The 19,811-nt window shown below is 41.1% G+C and overlaps 1 protein-coding gene across 3 annotated transcripts in view; it reads right to left on the reverse strand.

Moving 5' to 3' along the window:
- The window catches only part of VEZT (vezatin, adherens junctions transmembrane protein), a 34,349-nt gene that overhangs the window by 12,204 nt on the left and 2,334 nt on the right, over positions 1–19,811 (reverse strand). For 2 of the 3 annotated variants that reach the window (XM_075274464.1, XM_075274463.1), the window contains exons 2-5: positions 14,684–14,812; positions 7,698–7,787; positions 3,972–4,147; positions 2,956–3,237 (exon numbers count right to left, since the gene is read on the reverse strand). In XM_075274464.1, coding sequence (XP_075130565.1) covers positions 2,956–3,237; positions 3,972–4,147; positions 7,698–7,787; positions 14,684–14,812 — 677 coding nt within the window. The remainder of the gene's footprint in view (positions 1–2,955; positions 3,238–3,971; positions 4,148–7,697; positions 7,788–14,683; positions 14,813–19,811) is intronic. The other variant, XM_075274465.1, reaches the window with a different exon arrangement.

Genomic DNA, 19,811 nt, shown 5'->3' on the forward strand with positions numbered 1-19,811 from the left:
GCCCAGCGATTAATGGAGCCACAACCTCAGAATACAGGAACTGGACTATGGCAAGTCTACAAGTAAGGGCCCGGGAACTAAACCTGAGTTACCAGGGAAGAACGAAAGATCAACTGATCGAGGCACTGGAGGAGATGACCCTGCAAAGCGACCATGAGGAGGGCTGCCCCCAGGAGACTGGAGAGATACGGGAGTGGCAGGTACAGACCCAAAAGAGCAGATGGGTTGTTTTGTATGAGGAGGAATTGGCAGTGCTGGGGCTAGGAGCAACTGCAGAGCAAAGGAGTAGAGCATTACAGAGGGCTCAGGAAACGGAGAAGGAGGAACAGAGAATGGCGTATGAAAAGGAAAGAATGGCGCATGAAATGCGAATGGCTGAGATAACTACGCGGAATTATAATCAAACGTCGACCCCCAGCCCAACAGTAAGAGAACCACCATATGTCTCCCATAAACACTTCAAGACCTTTGATGAAGCGGCTGGGGATGTTGATGGATATTTTCAGGACTTCGAACACCAGTGCCACCTGATGGAAGTCCCAGAGAAGGATTGGGTCCGGTATCTGGTGGGGCACCTACGAGATGGGGCTGCGGAAGCTCTCAGAGCTATGGACCCTAGTGATCAGCGGGACTATGAGGCCATTAAAAGAGCGGTGCAGAAGTATTATGCCGTCACTCCAGAGACCTACCGAGTTCAATTCCGCTCTTTGTCTTACAATGGGGGAAGCTCCTTCCACATGTTCGCCCACAAGTTGAAGCAAGCATGCAAGCGCTGGCTAGAAGGAGAGGAGGCTGTCACAGTCGATAAGATCCTCCAAGTCATACTTAAGGAACAGTTCTTTTCCCAGTGCCCCGCTGAGATCCGTGAGTGGGTGCTGGAACGGAACCCAGCCACAGTGGAGCAAGCTGCTTCCCTTGCAGATGAGGGCCTGACCATCAAGCCGCAGTGGAAGAGGTTGTTTGCAGAGGAGCGGAAAACTACCACAGTCCGCCAGACACCCTTCATCCAGCCACCCACCTTTTGTGCCCGGCCTCAGGATTACAATTCCCCCTCTACCCCTGCCCCAGCCCATCGGCCTCCAGCTATGAACAACCCTGTCCCTAGACAACGACCTACTGGAAGAATGCTAGAGCGCAGATGTTTTGGGTGTGGGCGGCCTGGACATTTGCAAGCTAGTTGCCCTGTTAACATGGGGGCACGGGCCACCGTGGCATCCCGGCCTATTCACTACCTGGGAACCACCCCTAGGACTGAAAGTTTGGCCCCATTTCCAGATGACTCCATGAATGACCCATCTGTTCCACCTCCAGGGGTCTATGGGATTCAGCCTTCCGCCACACATCCCGCAAACCTTCAGCGGAAGCACTTGCAGGAGGTCCTACTGGATGGCCGAACAGTTGTTGGATTCCGGGACTCGGGAGCTTTCCTAACGGTAGCGGACCCCCGAGTGGTTCGACCCGAGGCCCTAGAGGAGGGCCCTGGCCTTTCTATCGAGTTGGCAGGAGGTACTCGGAAACGTATTCCTAAAGCTACCGTGGAACTCGACTATGGTTATGGACCAAAACGATGCACAATTGGTGTGATGAGCGGGCTGCCGGCCGATGTTCTGTTAGGCAACGATGTTGGAAATCTACAGTGCCACTTTGTGGGAGCAGTGACCCGAAGCCAAGCTCAGAGAGACGCCAACATGGATCGACCGGATTTTTTGCCAGATGCCAGCCCTTCAACTCTACAACTTTACCATTCAGTACCGCCGAGGGAACCAACACCAGAACGCAGATGGGTTATCCCGGCAGGAGGACATATGAGCTATAGAGACTGATGTGCATTCCCCAATTTACCTGTGTAGGCCAATTGTGTCATGCACATGTTTTGAGAGGGGGAGGGGTTGTCACGGGATGGTTAGAGTCTATACTATAGGCAATGTGTAATATATATTTCATGTGGAATGTATTCTCTAACCTGTTATATACATCAATGTGTAGTTGGCTGATTAGGGTCTAGTGTGTTAGCACATTGTATGCAAATACCTCTAACTAGTGAGGACCAGTGAGGACAATGGGTGGAGATAATCTGATCAGTGTCTCCAAGAAGATGTTGGATGGTGCATTGTCCATAGTAGATAGGGAGTCTGCTCTCCTTGGTATAGGTGAGGGGGGAAGGATCTGTGACTCAGCCCTTCCCACCCACAGATATAGGTGTAACAGTCTTAGTATATAGTTGTAGCTGGAGTTAGTATGAGTTAGCCGGCCTGTGCACAGCTCTGTAGAGAGCCAGGATTTAGTTACAGGACCAAGGAACCAAAGCTATCATTGGATTGTGACTTCTGTGGACTTATTGTTATTACGGTTGATGTGACCGCCGCCGGCTACTAACTTTGTGGATTACAATAAATTGCTGTTGTCTCCCGACCTCTTGCGTCCGTGTTGATTCAAAAGACCTTCCGGAGGAAGACGTATACCTTTGCTCCGTGACAATAATATTCACTAACCTGAATGTTTGCAATTAGATAGACTGCCACAGTGTTTTCAATAACATTTTTTAATGACTTTTCATCTTTTTTTTTATCATTTTCTGTTATAAGATATCAGGCAGATGACAGTGTCTCTTGAGACGCTTGGCTTATCCATTATAACTACTTTAAAATCACTGTAACTTGTCTTCATGACATTTTTGTAATGCCCACATATATTTGTGAATCCTCTGCTCTAGTGGATCATAAAAATCTCTTTAAAAAAATAAAATCCTATAGTTGATCATCAGAAATCGGTGGCATGTAAGGTTCCTTTCTATCATCTTGTTGTACATGTAGTATCCCGATAGTTATGATATTTATTACTGTGACAACTTCATAAGAACATGATTGACCCTTTACATTGTGTGTTAACATCAGCATTAATGTACAATACTACATTGTACACAGAACAGCTAGGTAATGAACGGAAACCACTTACAGGGTAAATCCTCGAGAGATGACTTCTGTCTCTTGAATCAGACGCAGAGATTTTCTCACAAGGTTAGTAAAGGCTCGGCTGTTTGCTACAGTCATTTCCAACTGGTCACAGTATCTTTTCAATTTGACCTGTAGCCTGGCAGCGCCCCATGTTCTCAGCACACGCTGGACGGCAAAAATGGCAAAGAAAAGAAGACTGGGCCCCCAGATTAACAAGGTAGGAAAGTGCCAAGATTTCAGTGCAGCCATGGCACTGAGAAATGCAAACACTACAGACATCTCCCTGCAGGATGAAAGGAAATCATTCAGTCCTCAGCATCTAGGAAAACCATGTTCTAATAGTTGTTCTATGGGACCTTGTAACATACACAGTGACTATGTGACCATTAATAAAACAGTGAGAACCATCTGCTTTAAGACTTCAGCAACATGACTAATGAATAACATTACTTAGCTCGTAGTGATACAGAGATGAAAGGACCACAACCACAATTCTGGAGGTTATAAAGCTGAAATCTCCCATATACCTTTGTGTCTCAGTGCTTAACACAGAGATTGTTCTGATGATTTGCCTTTAGGGGAGTGTAATCCTCCTACCAGGGCCTGTATAGCATTATAGGAGCTTGGCCAAGCCTAAAGACCACTTCCAGCTCTGGACTATAAGGATCTGCTCACATGTAGTGGATTTTACAGAGATTTTGGAGCAGATTCTGCATCGTAATTTTCATTAAAAAAAAAATTATCAGATTATCTTCATACAGATTAGCCCAGTGGATTCAGCCAATCCTTGTGGGCATGTGTAACATAGTAGACTGTACGTCCATAGCAGAAATGTCAGCACTGGATTTGTGTAGTGGATCCTGTTGTAAAATATGTTTACATACGTCACAGGCAAATCTGATTGTGTGAACACACCCGACTACCTTGGGGCTAGCAATCCCATGTATTTTGCAGTTATGTATAGCACAAACTTAAAGAACACAACGTAAATCAATGAAACCATTTGCTGGACTATACCAAATATTAGGTGTTGCTAGGGAGCCTAGGGATGGAAGATGTCGTTTCTGTTGATTCTGGGTCTGACCAGCAGACAGGATTCCCGGGTCAAGCAACTCAATCAGCTCCACATCCTCCTGTATCAGAACTTCCTGCAACAGGATTGCGCGCAGGCTATCGAGTCGGAACCCAATATCCTAAGAGGGTGGAGAAAAGAAAAACAGATGAAAATTAACCCTTCAATATACATGCTGACAAAGAAACAAAGGTCAATTCTATTTGGTTTACCCATATGTATACTTCACAATAGAAGTCAATGTATTTTTGTACCCTTCCTGCGATAATTTAAAATGCATTTTGTAATTTTTAAATGGCTTCTATGAAAGCGTTGCTATCCAGAAGACACTCCTGTGTCCAATAGTAATGCCTCAATATACACACCAATAATATCTGATTAGCTAAAAAAAAAGTGTAAAAAAAATGCAAAAACTTGTATCAAAAGGCATATCATGTCAAAGTTAGAAAAACTTGTTCATGGATAAGTTTATGATTGCAGCTTAAAGAGGTTATTTCAGCAAAAAAAAGTTATTGTTTGTATAAAGAAAAAGTTCTACAATTTTCCACTCTACTTTCTGTATCAATTCCTTATGGTTTTCTAGATCTCTGCTTACTGTCAATTACCGTATATACTCGAGTATAAGCCGACACGAATATAAGCCGAGAACCCCAATTTTACCTAAAAAACTGGGAACACTTATTGACTCAAGTATAAGCCGAGGGGGGGGGGGAAATCCACCATTGCAGATAAAAAGTCTAGTCATGTGCATTGCATGGGGATCATAGTAATAGCAGTTAACCCCATCATGTCCCTCACATTAACCCCCTGTGTGATTGATACACAAATTGTATAGCTTTTCATAATAAAATTATAATATTCATCTGTTGAAATTGGACAACCCCTTTAACTCCACTCAAGTCAACAGAGCTGAATTGAGCAGCTTCAGCCCAGGCCTCTTACCAAATATTATTTACTTTAGTTGTGGAAGCCTTTTCATGCTAGAGTAAACCATCCACCATGTTAATCCCAAAGGTCAATGTTAAAAACCATAAAGTCCAAATATAACATTGCAAGTGTCTTTTGCAAAACTATCAACCGCCTGAGGCACAAAAGTACATGATACCGCCATACTACTTACGTTAGGGTTTTGTGTGCTCTTAGGCTACAGATCATTGTCTATAGCAGAATATTTCTGCACCTGGTTAATATGGTTTCACCGCCGTGCTCTCCTCTCTCACTTACTATTGCGGATTAAGAAATCTGTATACTTTTACGGTTACGATCATACAAGAAAATTTATTATTATTATTTTTTTATTGAAGTGTAAATCTAAATTCCTTTGCACAGTGGAAAAACATTCTGCCATGTTGGGACAAGAATCCACTCCCCCACAATGTACCGGTAGTCATTGCTCTGCAAGTATGGCAACATATCACTCAAGCAAAGGAAAATTCATAGTTTTTTTTCTAATACACCTTTTTATGCCTAAATGAAGAGTAAAGCCCACAAAACAACTGTATGCAAAAACTGTATGAAAATGCAATAAAGCGCCCAAAAAGTAGAGACCATTTGAGCTACAATCCAAAACAGGATAGATGCAAATACAATGTAACACAATATACGTGAAACAACTTTTAAAAACATAGATACCTAGTGAAAAGTAAAAAGCGTTGGTGGGCTACTAGCAGGAGATGGGCGCCAAGCATGCCATTTATATTTACTTACACATATTAAATGAGGATTATATGCAGCCAACAGACTTTCTAGGGCAAAGCAAGATCTTACAAATGTACAGATTCAACAACAGTAGACACAGTCAACTGCATCCCACAAACCTAAGCCATCAACTCTAGCTTCAGCAAGCAAGATCTGCGCCAAGGGTGAGCAGCCGTTTTACTGCCAAGGTGTTACTCTCTCTATGTCCTTCCTCAATGATGGCATTCATAAGGAAATATCTGGACACTCACTTTATTTAGGGCTGCACATCAGAGACGGAAATCAGCCTGACCTGCCTGTCTGTCTGGTTTTTAAGAAATCCAACAGTATCTTCCTATAAAGTCTATATCCTTTCAAACACCTTAGAGATTTTAAATCTAGAAAGATTTAATGGCCTGACATGGGTGAAAATAATAAGTGTCAGCATACATAATCCATATGTGTGATCACTTCCATGTAAAGTGCTGCAAACTGATTGACCGGCTATTAAAAAGACTACATTGTATTCCCCCAACTTCAATAGATCAGATGAGATATTACATACAGTATATATGTAGCATAAATAAACCAATGAAATCTGCCAAGACCAATGGTCTGTTTTGGAACTAGATTACGCTTTATAGCACAGTATCTATGGTTGTGAAAAAGTAACATATTGCCAAATTGATGACATAATGCCAAATCCAATCCCGATCACAAGACCATCTTGAGTTTTAAATTTCTAGAAAGAGTCAAATCTGGACAGAAAATTTGCAGTTCCACAACCCAAGAAGACGTATCCTCAGAAGTACTGCAGTTCTAGCAAATAAATTCTATATTATGTATAACAAAGTGAATGGAAATCGTGTGATGGGTCAGGTATCTCTTGAGACCTTGCAGTGAGGCAGAAAGTATTTTGGAAAATTGGAATTGGAATAATGTGGAAAAATATACAATTTGGAGGAACTGTAAGAACTAACTATAGAGCCCATTTATTATGGAAATCACCAGGTTTCTCAGACTCAGAGTCGTCATCAATGTAAACCTCCTATATTTAGTTATAAAACGTGAGAAATATACAATTCTATACATAGAAATAATAAGATCAAGAAAGAAAAAGAAGTAAACTATAAAAAAAAAAAATATATATATATATATATATATATACGGTATATATATATAAAAGGAGATATATTGATGTACACGAATGCTCTATTATTTAAGATCATGTTCTATCAGCGAGACCTTCAAACTGTACGCAGCACCAAAATCTGTGATATCTGCAGGCTATTGTTTCCAATAAAATCCATATAGCCATTCGTACAGCCACGCATTTGTCTTCTCCTTATACCGAACTGGACTAAATTTTTGTGCAGATCTGCTACGTCGTATAGTAAGGCTTCTCAGATTCAGATTTTTGATAAGAATGTCGACAGAAAATAAATAAATAAATCAGCCATATGAACATGCCCCACAGGATCATATAGGATTATAAACCTTAAAGGCTGTTCCCACAAAGCTTTTCCCAAAAATGTTCTCCCTTTCCTGGAAGTTATGTTATCAATGCAAATGAGAAATATAGAAACAAATTTGGGGAACTTTACTTCCCTTTTCAATCATTTTCCTTCACAAAACTAAAAGACAAATATTCTTAGTGTTGGTTCACACTAGCGCTTGTATTCCGCAAGTAGTCCGCATGGAGACCCCCCCGGACGGAATGCAATTGCAAGCGATGTGCTTGCAAAGCACACGGAGCCCATAGACTATAATGGGCTCCGTGTGCTTGCCGCGCCCTGCCCGCACAATTCATTCGTGCGGGCAGTGCGTGGCAAGCACACGAAGCCCATTATAGTCTATGAGCTCCGTGTGCTTAACTGCACAACGCTTGCATTAGTGTTGGTATTCCGTTCAGGGGGTCTCCATGATAACTCCTTGCGGACGGAATACAAGCGCTAGTGTGAACCAACCCTTAGACAATTGGATTATTTACTCACCAATAAATGGACCTTTTCATCTTTTTTCTTTTCTTGAATAAAAGGGTTCCAACGCTGCCATATTTCAAGCACCCTCTTGTATATGCCTGGCTGAATATAATAGGAGAGTGTAAGGCTATTGCTCCTGACACCGCATGCTTTAAATCTTGGTTACAATGTAACCTTAAACAAATAATAGGAAGCATTTCTGATATTTTTTTAATGAACTAGTCAGTAATAAAACCTAACGTTCTGCTTACACAAGTAAAGGTTTCTAACTCTTCGGTTTTTAACAGTAGCACATTGTAGCGGGCTAAACCATTCAGCGGCCAAAAACCACACAGACCTGATGGAACACGGGTCAACGGATGCCAAGTGATGACACTGGCCTTTAGAAAAATCCTACTAAGATCAATAAGGAACAAACTTTTTTTTTTCTTTTCTGTGAAAATGAAAAAACAAACAGAATAATGGAAGAATAAAGTAGATGTGAACGCTACTTTACCCAGATCACAAAGTCCTCAGAAATAGTGTAACATCCTGAAAATACTAAGTTGTACTATACTGAGTAACACTATATACTGACTCTTCTACATTTGGACACAGACCTAAATTCAGAATTTTGGGGCTTTTCAGAAAGCGATGTACTTTTAGAGATCAACTATTGAGTTGGCCTATACAGTTAGTATAGTGTTAGTGTATACAAGCCCAAGAGTCAAAAGAGTCAAAAGACTGACTACAAATTGTTGTCTGTTACTAAGGGCAACCTGTAAAATTTTGAAATACCTGAATGCCGCTATGGATAGGAATGTAGAAAATGACATAACACAAAATGATACGGTAAGAAATGTAAATGACATTTTTCTTATGGCGATTTAAATTGAAATAGTATTATACATGTATTTTATTGTGAATATAAAGTAGATCCTTTTAGTGGAGAAATGTATTGGACTAATCTAACCAGCTAAAAGTTGTACTTCAAAGCAGGATAGAGTCACTGCTCATATAGGAGCAACCTACAAGGTGTATAAAAACAGCACAAAACCTTTGCAGATGATACACCGTAACTACCAAAATGGTTACAGAAAGGAAGACAAATAAGCTGCACCACCCTCGTATACTGCCTGGTGCCAGGAAAAACACAGATGTCTCCACTAAAGGTGGGATAGTTAGATTTTAAAATAAGGTTTGTGGATCTTACACTTGCAGGAATGGACTTTGTAGTCAGGGGAATAGAATAAAAAAGTATGCAGAGTTTGTTGAACATTAGGGTATGTTCACACTTTGCTGTTATCCTGTAATGGACCCACCCTAAAAGAGAATATCGAAAATGAAAATCTTTTATGTGTGTAGGAAAAGAAGTGACAACTGTTGTGAAGACACAACAGACCTTGGGTCTTTAATATATAGCACACTAACCAATTTAGTTTGTTATGACCCTATACATATGGAGGTCATATTCCCATCTGTCTTGCAGTCCAGGATCAACCATTAAAATATAAGGTTCTGTGGGGGGCATGGAGGGCACACATAGCAGTTTTGTCCTAAACCTGTATATGTATATGTAGCTCTAAAGCGTAACACTTTGACAACTTTTGGTTTTTGTCAATATTTGCATTAGTAATAAATTTCATAATATACTTTATCAACAAAATTTGGATCCTTTCTGTGAAATTCTGCATTTCTTACTCTTTCCCTTGCTTCTGTACTGAGAGCTGTTCCTGCCTCTCACTCAATGTTACTGAGTATGGGTGGAGAAAAAGAGGGTAAGGGAGGGTGACTTCAAACAGTTATATCTCAGATATTATAAAACATACAGTCTTGCTTGTGACACTAAGGCTGTGGTATCTAAATTATTTCCAGAAGTTTCACTGATTGAAAATACAGTGGGGATTAGGATTTTTACATTATTTATATTATACAGCTGCATATAAATATCCTAATCCCCTCTGCAGCCTTAGAGTCGCATGAAAGAAGAGAATCTCCTCTTTCATATGAAACATAAATCAAGTTTGTAGGTTTTATGATGTCCGAAATATAAAAAGTGCAGTGACCCTCCTCTACCCTCATTTTCTCTACTACATGGCCACGTGCTCCACACACAGTATCATTCAGTGACAGGCAGGAACAGCTCTCAAGACAGAATCTAGGGAAAGAGTGAAAAATCGCAGGATTTCACAGAAAGGAGCCAACATTTGTTGACAAAGTATATTACAAAAATTTTTAATGACACAAATACTGCTAGAAAATCAAAAGTTGTCTGAAAATTTTGTTACTCTTTTCTTCTGTTTCTTTGACAAGACCAGTGCTGTGGATGAAGCTGGGGTTGTCATCTAGAGAATTTCCTAAAAACCCACAACTGCTCAGCTCCGTTACTGTACCAGGGCTTCTCTAACTGGTAAGGACCTCTCTAACAGTTGTCGGCAAGGTACTGCATTGACAAGAGCAGAAGGATGAGCAGAGTGGCAGGGGATTTATTTTACTACTGAAAACCAAAGAAGTAATATTAGGCGAGACAGCGTATGAATGAACCTCCAATTCCCTAATCTTAAGAAGACCACTGTAAGGTTACAGTTCGTAGTTGTCCATAATTTTTTCTGTCATGTGACAATCACCAAGTTACCTTAGCCTTATAGTCTACCGATACGTCTGTGAGAAATAACTCATTTATTGCAACAGTCATCCGAGCCACCAGCCTCAGAAAATCGCAGGTTAACAGCAGCTCAGATTAGAGAACAGGTCAATGCCACACTGAGTTCTAGCAGCAGACACATCTCTTCAACAACTGTTAAACGGAGACTTTGTGCAGAAGGACAATGGCAAAAGGAAAATAGGAAGGGCACACACCCACTCAGAGGCTCATCTTCATAAAAGAATTTCCTTTATTAGGGTATCACATCTTTAAAAGCAATTCTTGTAGGGAGGGAAGTACAGCATCAATTGCAAGAAAGGCTAGCAACTAGCAACTACACTTACAGACCCAGCAGTGCCATCCTGCTTTTCTTTTTTGCACTTTGTGCAGCAGGCCTTCATGGTAAAATAAATGCTAGAAAACCATTGCTAAGGACAAGCAACGAGCAGAAGAGACTTGTTTGGGCTAAAGAACACAAGGAATGGACATTAGATCAGTGGAAATCTGTGCTTTGGTCTGAGGAGTCCAAATTTGAGATCTTTGGTTCCAACCACCATGTTTTTGTGCGACGCAGAAAAGGTGAATGGATGGACTCGACATGCCTGGTTCCCACCGTTACGCATGGAGGAGGAGGTGTGATGGGGTGGAGGTGCTTTGCTGGTGACACTGTTGGGGATTTATGCAAAATTGAAGGCATACTGAACCAGCATGGCTACCACAGTATCTTGCAGCAGCATGCTATTCCATCCGGTTTGTGTTTAGTTGGACCATCATTTATTTTTCAACAGAACAATTACCCCAAACACACCTCCAGGCTGTGTAAGGGCTATTTGACCAAGAAGGAGAGTGATGGGGTGCTACGCCAGATGACCTGGCCTCCACAGTCATCAGACCTGAACCCAATCGAGATGGTTTGGGGTGAGCTGGACCGCAGAGTGAACGCAAAAGGGCCAACAAGTGCAAAGCATCTCTGGGAACTCCTTCAAGACTATTGGAAAACCATTTCCGGTGACTACCTCTTGAAGCTCATCAAGAGAATGCCAAGAGTGTGCAAAGCAGTAATCAAAGCAAAACGTGGCTACTTTGAAGAACCGAGAATATAAGACATATTTTCAGCTATTTCACACTTTTTTGTTAAGTATATAATTCCACATGTGTTAATTCATAGTTTTGATGCCTTCAGTGTGAATCTACAATTTTCATAGTCATGAAAATACACATGATAGTTGTTAAGTACCCTGGGCACTTTATATGCAAAAGTATGGAGTCCTAAATCAGCTGTCCTAAGGATAGCCAACAGTGTTTCAGGCCTGGTAAATAGATTTAACATTTTTTTGGTCAATGCACAACTCCACTTCTGTTTTAACATGGATTTGATAAATTTACTATTATGCTAAAGTCTTAAATTGTAAAAATGTCCAAACTTCATATATAAACATACCACATGAAAACTACACAACAGTGTTTCGTAGAGTGCTGTGTCAGGTACCAAGTATAGCCTCCACAAAATGATAACACATCATAAAATGAAGCCATAAAACAGAAGTGTAAAACCACTGGCATTTGTTAAAGACTTGTGGTTTACTGTTTTTGTGGGTTTTTTGTATACTTCAAGAGTTACAGTATGTGCAGAAAAGATTCAATAGATATCCTTAACAACTGCATTAAAAAAAACCCAAAAAAACAAACATATAAACCACAAATAGTGGTGCATGTGACGGACGTCATTTCATATAAACTGCTGTAAAAAAAATAAACTATTCATTTGCACGGTTTTAAATAATCTGCTAAAAACTTAAAGTACCACCAAACAAGCATCAAGGCCCCGCGAGGCTTATTGTAAGCAGTGACTTTCTGCTAAAAAGTAGCTACCTGATGTGTAAAATCGATCCAATGGATCCCAAGAAGTGCCAACATAAGAGGGGGGATGTATGGGAAAGTCCTATAAGTGTGGCTCGGGTTCAGCCAGAATCTACAACTGACCACAGACTGTTAGGTTGTGAGTTATGAGAAAGGACAATCCCGGAGAAACCCTGCGCCAAATCCTACCCAGTTCGCTTCTCCAGGTCTCAAGTAGCTTTGATGAAGAATCCTCTTTCTCACAATCTAGTAAAAGGTTGTAGACCAGAGACACAGTAAGTGTGGGAAAATACATTGCATTGAAACAAAACACTACAGTAGCAACAGTCGAGCACTGATCTTTGTCATGCAAACCAACCTGAAGTCATTTAGTGAACAGAGTAGGTCAGTGGCAGAGTAGACATGGCTGCTGCAGTTGCACTGAAGAGCTTTTTATAGCGGTCTGTATTGTTTATAAGGCAGCTTTACAGCTGTAAAAGAAATTGGTCAGCAGATTTCAATGGAGCCTGACCGGATATATACCTCCATTCAGAGAAAACAGGCTGCCATAAATGCAACCATAGGGAAGCAGAGGGAAATTTCTCTGCCATTTTGCAGCTGTGTTAACAGTAATGCTCTCACTCATAAATATATTATTACAATAATATATTACGAATAGTGATCGTCTTTAAATATTATATCAGAGAGTCAGACCAGCTGCACATAGGCTTTTTACATCCAGGAAATAGGGTATATATACTGGCTGTATTTCCATCCTGTCCAGAGACCTGGACTAACATTATTAAAATTACCTATAATGCTTAGAGTCATCGCCAAACTGCAGGACTACTGTCCCATACAATCATGATTACAATATGGGATAGCAGTCCCGAAGAGACATGGACTATAACTATGATATTGTTAACTCGGGTATCTGCACAGAGTGCAGGCCAGGAAATCCTGATAGATTATAGACTGTATTTTCTGGATGTAAAAAGCCAATGTGCAGTTAGCCTTAGGCTATGTTCACACAGTGTAATTTGCTGGATTCAAAATTGGTTCCAAATTTCATCCTGAATCTGCCTCCCATTGCTCGAAGGAGGAAACTGAAAAAATCCTGCTTGATCTTGTAGCAGATTTTGTGCCAGATTCAGTGGTATGAGCCAACTCAGTCAAGTGAGGCAAATCAGTAAGTAAAAGCTGCAGCAAAAAGCCAGAGGCCTGGAGAGTAGAGAAGGAACTTAAAGAGGTTGTCCCATCACAAGGATCCTATCTATACTGCTAGTTTATGTGGATTTAGGACTTTTCCTAAATGCATTGCTTTATCAAAACTGCTTTGTTTGGCCGCTATCTTAATTTATTCACTTCATTGTTTACACTCCGTTTCTATGGCCCTTGGGATTATCTGCTCATTTGTCAAGTGATGTAGCTGCCTGCTCTCAGGGGGGGGAGGGAGGGTCTGGGAGCAGCTTTGAGCTGTTTGTGTCTGATAAGTAGCGGAGCTTCTCAGATAGGAGAGGTGAGAGCTCTGAGCTTTCTGAGCTCTGGATTTCTGAGCTCTTATCAGTCGGTTTAATTGAATTTGGATGATAAGGGCTGAGATAGGGAGTCCGATACCTCTGTATGTAATGTAAACTGACTCAAATCCAGCTCTGCTACATCAGCTTCACACTGTGGTAATTCATTTACAATCAATCCCGTGCAAGTGAAACCACGCCCACCAATGTGCCGAGAAAAGCAGAAAGTGAATAGAGCACAACAGCCTGCAGGTTAGTGAACAAGCGTCATGGGAATACCCCTTTAAGACAATTTCTACCAAGGGAACTATACAAAGTGGTACATTAACTAAGTCTGCCTAACATTCAGACAGCACAAACTTAGTCTAGACAGTAAATTGTGAAAAAAAAATACATCTGTCAAAACACTAAGAAGTATCCAAAATGTATATGGAAAATAACAAATTTTTATTAATTGAAAGCACATAATACAAAAGGAAAAACACTGGCAGTGGAATAGATGTCAGGTTACGCACAATAAATGTATTCTAGAGTAATATCCTATAACACTCACTCACATAGAGAGTATATATAAAGTGACCAAATGGGGATATATATATGCGGGGGTTACGGTATATCAACCCTTCAAAATAAGCAAATAATCTGTATACCTTATATCAGTCTATACCAGAGTTAGGGTTTAGGATAAGTACACTCCACTTAACAAAGGCCTTCTATATTTTATATACATGCATCATTGTCATGGTGGGATAATGGTTTGGATGCCTACGCCATGTACTATATGTATGCTTGACTATGGCTATTCCACTGGGCTAACTGAAAGAGCAAGAGGCTTCATTTCACTGAATATCCACAAAAGCATGACAGGCTTTCTAAGACAGATATTGTGTCATGATCATTATTATTATCTGCTCATTTATGTGTAATGTGACAAAAACGCAAAGTTCCTATTTACAGCCAAGACACTTGGTAGATATGCTACATTTTCAGTCCTTAGATCATCCTTAAAACATGCCCACCTCCGGGGTTTTGTGAGCCTGTCCATGACGTCCATTCTCTAGCAGGCTCTCTTCCTCCTGTGAGACTGCTGGACATATTTCAAAGTCTGTGTGCCCCAAATCTTGCAGATACTGGTAGAGTGGTGAATTCTGAAAAGTACAAAACCGTATAAAAGTCATTACTACAGACAGTGAAGATAGAAAGTGCCACAAAAATGCTAGATTTGTCTTGGTTTAGCAGGAATAGAAAAAAATGGATTCACAATTATGGCAAAACCCCAATAAAATATGGAGCTGTAATTTTTTTTCCTGCAGCACTATAAATGTGCAGCTTTCTTCTCCTTATCCCTTTAGGTTGGGGTCCCACGTAGTGTAAACGCCGCTGCGTTTTACAGTACCTTCAAAGTGAATGGGAATCTGGCTAATCCCATCCACACGTTGCAAAAAAAAATCCACAGCGGAAATCTTGCGATTTTGGTAAATTGTAGCATGTCAATTATACCTACGGAAATGCTGACGTTTTCTGTATAGGTATAACTGAAGCAGAAAGTCCACAGACTCTGCAGACTTTCTGTGGAAATCAATGCGGGAAAAACCATGATGTGTTTCCGCCGTGTTTTTTCCCACAGGGCATTTTGGCTGCGACTCGCTATGTGGGGCCTTAGCCTTCAACTTCCTTTAAGGAACAATCAGAAAAATATGCAAATCTGTTTTCCAGGATGTAATTAGGAAAACAGTGCCTCTGTTAGCTGCCCTCAAACAGAGGCTCCGTTTTCCTAATTACATCCTGGAAAACAGATTTGCATATTTTTCCCATAATCCCCCAGTGGACGAAAATGGCTTGTAAGTCTCCATACGCCTGCGAAGGTGCCCACTCCCTAAGGAGTGTTATTATCCCCTGATCCTGATTTAAGGAGCAAGTGAGATAATAAGGGAAATTTGAACAAGTCATATGAAAAGTTGAATATGAGCACAATTTTATTTCCAAAATAAACAACTTTGTACTAGGCCCAAAATGAATTTTTTCCTACTAAAGACCTTCCCACAATATAGTCAACAGTATTTGTTCTGTGGGGGTCAGGCACCTGGTCCCCACAAAAATGATCTTATCCAGCTGTCTTTGGGAACGGAAAGCTATACCGTAGTAGTAGGTGAGGAAAAGAAGCAGTCTACTCCTATTCCAGACTGCTTCTCCTCCCTGTCCACATCTGTAGATTTCGGCGCCTGGAGGCTGTGGATTGGATCTGTGCGGGGCCCAAGTGATAGACCTAAACAAGTCAGGTGGCGATTACCTATCCTACAAATAAGCCATCAGTATCAAAAATGCATTTGAGGCCAGAATTCAATGTCAACAATGGATGTCACCAGACACCCTTGTTAACCCAGTTTATAGAGTGAACTCCTCCAGAGCTGAAAGTGGGAGGAATCTATTAAAGCATAACCTGTTGAAACAAATGAGGACCGGATGGCCTACTTTTACAGTTAAATTCCCAACAATGACCTTTAGTGAAGTTGCAAAGCAGAGTTTTGTGACACTTTAAGCTGATTTGTAAAAACATTTTGCAACATTTACAACACATCTGAAAGTGGGCATGTTTAGCGGTCCGAGTATCGAATATATAAAATTTAACTCTTAGAAAAAAAAGGCGATTATAGCCAAGAGCTAAACTTTTCTTCTGTTCTGCAGTCCTATAGAAAGAAATGGCACACATATAAGACTGCCGTTTCATTAAAATACAGGGACCCCAGAACACATGCTCATGGTCAGTGGGGGTCCTAGAAGACACACCATCACCGATCAGATACTTATTGCCCATCTTGTAGATAACTACATTAAACAGTACATTTCTTGATATCGGTAGCTGAAATTAACAGTACCAATATCTTTGAGCAGATATTGGCTAAACAAATGCTTCCCTGCAATGGTTAAGCCTTATTACTGATATATACCCCATACTCTCAGAACCCAGTTTATTACATATGCAGACCGCAACTCTTCCCCTGTCTCCCCTATAGACACTGCAACTCTGTAGGCCTATATGTTGGTTATATGTCATCTCCAAGAGTCAGAGCATCAGCTGGGGAGGCAGAGGATTGAGAGTTCTAGCCCCCCCAGCAGCCCTCTGCACAGGTAATAAATGGGGCTCCAGGGGACTAGGAGGTATATCAGTAATAAAGCAGGGACACGGGTGCTTCATAATGTATATTCCTGCTACAGAATTTATAGGTCTGTCACTATTATGCTCAGGACAGCCTATCTATAAAAGGAGCGACTATAGGCACTTGGGAAGAAAGAACAGCCCTATATGCAGATATATGGCCGACCCATCTCAAACACCTCCAAGAGCTATGGCCTTAAAAGATAAATCTGGTGTAATGTACAGGTTGTAACTGAGGAATATATATGTAGGCTCAAGGTGGTTTATACCTGTATATACCTCGGTATATAAATTTCTAATGATCATAGGATCTCAAATGTTCCACTGCCTACTCTGACTTTTGGCATATGATATGGGAATGTCCTATTGTAAAAGAGGTTGTGAGTCTCCTGTCTGAAATACAGAACACACCTATTCCCTTCACCCATGAGATATGCCTGTTTGGAATTTTAGATGAAGAGATATGGTTAAACCATATATCAGAATTTTTCAACCTGAATCACCACTTTTAACTAGAAAAATCATCACATTACGAAGGATGACTCCCTGCTCACCCCCTCTATTCATGTGGAGGAAATGAGTTAATTCCATTCTGCCATACAACCAATTGGTGTATAAGACAACAGGCTGCTCTCAGAAGTTTCAAAAGGTCTGGGCCCCATGGTGTAACTGACCCTTGACCCAGTACACTGCTCCACCATGTTGCATAGCCTGTAGCACACTTAGGGCTCGTTCTCACGGGACAAGAGGGGGCGGATTTTGACGTCGAATCCATCTCAAAATCCACCCCCTCATAATACAGGTCTATGTAGACCGCTAGCTTCTTTTTTTCTGTAAGCAGTTTGTTCCCGCTCATGGAAAAAAAGAAGCGAGCTGCCCTTTTTCAGGTGGATTCTGCGGCTGATTCAGCCGTGGCGTCCGCCTCACAACAGCACCCTCCGGACTAGGCCCATTCATTTGGGCCTACTCCAGAGCGGGAAGCCGCGACTGTCAGAAGCCGCAACAGTCGCATTTTGGTCCTATTCTGACGCGGCTTCCCGTGTCAAAATCAGGACCAAAATACGCCGTCCCTAGCCCCGTGTGAACTAGCCCTTATAGTTTAGGCTAGTAGGAGTATGAGGATTACCCAGCAACTGTACTGAACGTTGGGCCTTTATATTATCCCTGCATTTATACTGTTTATTGTATATTACATTGTAGTTAGATTCAGATATTGCCTTACATTTTCTGCCTGTTTGCCTCTTATACAACACCTGACTTTATTTTGTATCTGGACTCCTACACCCAGGTATTCCTTTGGGATGCCTTGGCAACAGTGTCAAAGACATAGGTTTTTGAAACTGAATACAGAGGCCTTGGTTAAAACAGTTCATCTAAGGCGGGTCCGTGACAAAAAGCAACAGATGGCATCTGTGTGGCAGAGGATATCTGTGTGCCAGGCGTGCTTTCCACTGACCCTTACATTTTAATGAATATGCCTAGACTGCAAAATGGACTGGAATAGGATTTGTCAAGAGACTTGCACCCAGGCTCACAAACACAGATGTGTGTATTGGTCCATAATGGGTCAATGTACTTTATAAAAAAAACAAAAAAACAGATTGGACGCTGGCCACAAATATGGTCATGTGCATACAGAGGGTGGCTCAGCATGATGCACTATAGCTGCTGTGAGATTGATTTTTTTTTGCTGACAGACTCTTTTTAGAGACACAAACAAAGGTACTCCTAGGTAAAAAAAAAAAAAAAAAAAAAAAAAAGAAAATCTTAATTGTTATGACTCATATCTATTCATAGGACTTTCCTTTAACAAGTCTGAACTCAATTTGTGAGCAAGAAACAATGTTTGCTTTGTCTCCCATCCCACCGTTGTTTACTCAGCAGTATAGACTGTTTCTGGAATCAAGTGTCTGAACTATACAAGTTTATGGTCCTTTCTGATCATGATAGAAATGTTACAAGGAAACAATATGACTCACATCCATGTAAGACGTTACAGCACCTTTCGCTAGAATGGAATATCCTTCAAGGGCTTGTCACTGGCTTCACGTATATTATATACCGTCATATATTAATCACTAGAAGCCACCAGACAGACAGTCCACATTCCTCAGTAATTCACCTGAATAGCGGTAAATTTCCCAAAGCAAGTTCACACTTGGTTATCGCTGCACATCCTGTAGTATCTGGATGTTCAGACTCGCTATGAACTTTTCACACTTCTGGCCAAGACAACGTCTTCAAATTGTAATAATAAAGGGGCTCTATCGCTGGGAAAAGTCATTTTTATCTAAACATGCTTGCATAGGCTTTAGACAGTCTATTCCACACCTACCTTTAGTATGTAGATTGCCTCAGTGGTGTCTGAATAAGTTGTTTTTTATTCATATGCTAATGAGCCTCCAGCCAGCTCAGGAAGTTCCCAGCAGCCTCCTATCTCCTATTATCTCCTATGTGTGTGAACCAAACAGGAAGCTGAGTCATCATCATCAGCAGCAGTCTCCCATAGAAAACAATAGGAGAGGTGTGCACGATGTATCGTGCACCAGTCTAATTAGCATATGAATAAAAACGGACTTATTCAGAAACCACTGAGGCAATCTACATACTATAGGTAGGTGTGAAATAGACTTTCTAAAGGCTATGCAAAGGTATGATTAGTTAAAAATGACTTTTCCCAGTGATAGAGCCCCTTTAAGAAAGTGTTGTAGTTTTGCAACAGCTGGAGAGCCGTACGTTCCCTACCACTGCTCTAGAGAATTGGCCTGTATACAAATACACCATTTAGTGACTACTGTTTTCAAAGCGTTCCTCTCCATCATCCCTAAAGGATCTTTACTTACAGATTCGGGAGACTAGTACTCTCGAGAACCTGACAGTCTTTATGCATAACGAGGAGCAGACATCTGATAAGATCTGGAACCATTTTTGGTTTTGCCTGTGGTTTGGAGATAAGCCCTTCCCTCCCCGCACGTTCCTCCCTCTGGTCC

This window comes from Leptodactylus fuscus, chromosome 5, assembly GCF_031893055.1.
Source record: "Leptodactylus fuscus isolate aLepFus1 chromosome 5, aLepFus1.hap2, whole genome shotgun sequence".
Taxonomy (NCBI): Eukaryota; Metazoa; Chordata; class Amphibia; order Anura; family Leptodactylidae; genus Leptodactylus; species Leptodactylus fuscus.